The 2751-nt window shown below is 44.9% G+C and overlaps 1 protein-coding gene across 1 annotated transcript in view; it reads left to right on the top strand.

Moving 5' to 3' along the window:
- The window catches only part of LOC101856852 (5'-3' exoribonuclease 2), a gene marked incomplete in the record, with an annotated part of 98348 nt that overhangs the window by 93117 nt on the left and 2480 nt on the right, over positions 1 to 2751 (top strand). Inside the window, 1 exon segment of the mRNA XM_013079322.2 lies at positions 2536 to 2638. Coding sequence (XP_012934776.1) covers positions 2536 to 2638 — 103 coding nt within the window.

Here is a 2751-nt window from a genome sequence, read left to right as displayed (position 1 = left end):
GGGGGGTTGGTTTCCTCACCGTTTCTGGCAGACGTTGTTTTGATTGCAGCGTAGGAATTTATTTTTTTAAAATCAAGTGTCTCGTCTGTCTTCCGGGTTGGTGTATCTCATGAGCTCACTTCACTCGGGTGGGTTTGGTAGAAGTAGCCCACCTCCAATATGACCGGTGCCTGCGAAGTTGTAAAAAAAATTTAATCAATCAATAGCGGGTGGTTAGGGGGCGCCAGTGATAGGTCCTACTTTACTTTCTCTCCGGTTTTTTTTTCTGTCTGAGTGCCTGTCTGACTTACTTTCCCCCAGCACTAAATGACCATTAATGTGGGGATATGTTTCTCTTTGCTAAGACAAAATAACAATTCAATCAGTCGCAGGAGAAGCCTTGTCCCGTAACGGCAAAGGTTTGCTCTTGATGATTTTCATTTAATAAGGGCGGCCTTGCCACTCCTACTGTCCGCCCCACCCGGCCCTGATCCTGCGTGACCGATCGGGGAAATAAGTCGCTACCTCAGAATTACAACGTTCTATCTGCACAGTGCCCACTTTTGAGAAATTTGACGTTAAAAAAATATTGAGTTTCACAACATATCATACTTTATCGAAAACAATAATTCTATGAATATCTTGATAACGACTCGGAATAATCTTACGATTTTGATAGAGCAGATAGAACATTTGGTTTCTGAAGTCATGGTCTTAGTTACTTAAAACGGTCCAAAAATGTCAGATAGAACTTTGTAATTTTGAGCTAGCGAAGTGTCTACGCTATTTAACAGTTTATTGCCGCTTGGCATCTGCGACCCGCCCCCCACTCAGACGTGTCAGCGATGGAGATGAGAGGGGGGAGCTCATTGCGTGGGCGGCAACAGGCTGCTCTCGAGTGGACAGAGGGAGGGGCTGACCCCTGGGTCAGGGGACGTGTCCTGGGAGGGACAACACAAGGGGCTACGCGCCACAAGATCTGTCTCTGTGCCCGTGTAGTGTCTGGGAGCCGTCTCTGTTACTTTGTTGGTTTTAGTAGGAGTTTAATTGCGCTTGGAACGCAATGAGATCTTATAAGTGCCGAAGATTAGAGGTGTTACAAGAGAGTAACACTCACTCTCATGCACACACACTCAGATACATGCGCGCGCGCACACACACACACACACACACACAGGAGGAGAGATAAGGACGATTATAATAATATGTTTGATGGGATTGAAGAAACAAACCTCACCAGAACACCCGCCAACCACTCATTGTTACTGTAACGGTTTCAGAATACCATTGTGTGCTGCGAGTATGGCCTCAGATAAACAATCTGAGGGTATTTTCTCGAGAAGTCTGTGACTTCCCCGAAAGAATCTTGAGAGCAGACTAGTGGCAATACTACAGAATATTTGTATACTTTGCCCCTCTGAATGCTTAATAGCAAGCAACTTAAGAGGTGTAAAATTAATGGATCTTTTTGCATTTACACAATTATAGCCATATTTACCTGCAAGAAGTCAGTTGGGCTTTTTATGTGTACGCACTTGAAGCAAGAAACACCTGAAATAGTTATTTAAAGAGGACACGACTATATTGGCAGTTGGCTACCGTAGAATTAAAAAGTTCTATAAGACAATTTTGGCCGTTTTGAATTACTGAGACCATGAGATCAGAAACCGAATGATCTGTGTGCTGTATGAAAGTCGTAAGTTTGTTCAGTCACTTTCAATATATATTTTTAAAAATTGCATTCGAAAAAGCTTGGCAGTTTGTGAAACTAAAAAAAATGCCGTCAAATTTCTCACAAATAAGTATTGAGCAGAAAACTTTGTAATTCTAAGGTTGCGAGTTGTGTCGGTTCCTATGGAGCTGGCCTTTAAAAGTCAACTCTTAGTTCCGCACAAACTTTGTTATTTCGGTTGCTTGATCCTTGGGGAGAGAAAACGTCAGCTATGCGGATGGGCTGACCACTTGCAAGGACCCATTAACTGAGGCGTGTTGTGTGACGGCATTCATGGCGTACACGTCTGTGTGGTCGAGCTCAGTAGTTGCAGCTGGACGACCCTCGCGTTGCCTTAATTTGAGCAGGAATTTGTGGAGTGCGCCGTTAGCTCTGTGGGAATCGTGCTGCGCAGACATGCCGATGGTCATGGTTCAGTCTCGACGTAGACAAACGTTTTTGAACGTCTTCCTCCACCCTGTCGTAAAGACACCTACTTTGAAAAGGAAAAGAAGAACGCGCACCACAATCATGCCACGCGTCTCTTTCTGACCGTCTATTGGCATAATATTTATTGATGTTACCATTCAGAGAGAAAATTTACTGACGCTTGTTCTAGTGGATGGTTGGCGGGTGCTCTGGTGTGGTTTGCTCCTTTTTTCCTATCAAACATCTGTCGTCCTTATCTCCCCTTCTCCTTTTTTATGTTTGTTACTCTCCTGTAACACCTCTAATCTTCTGGCGCTCATATGACCTTATGCAGTTGCGAGCGCCGTAAAACCTCTCTAAAACTTAAAAAAACAACTAACGCTTGTTCTGACCTGTAGATTTGTTCTGTTCCCCAGCAACAACAGGGGCAGCAACTACCGTAGCGAGGACGGCGGGTACCAGAGTTATCCCTCCGGGCAGCAGAGACATCAGCAGGGGCGGCAGCAACACAATCCACGGGTAAGTCATGAGACGTCTCTTTGGTGTCTTTATGTAGCTGTGTGTGCGTGTGTGTGTGTGTGTCTCTGTCTCTCTGTCTCTCTGTCTCTCTGTCTCTCTCTCTCTCTCTCTCT

This window comes from Aplysia californica, unplaced genomic scaffold, assembly GCF_000002075.1.
Source record: "Aplysia californica isolate F4 #8 unplaced genomic scaffold, AplCal3.0 scaffold00003, whole genome shotgun sequence".
NCBI classification, from domain to species: Eukaryota; Metazoa; Mollusca; class Gastropoda; order Aplysiida; family Aplysiidae; genus Aplysia; species Aplysia californica.
This window is presented reverse-complemented; position numbering and strand designations above follow the sequence as displayed.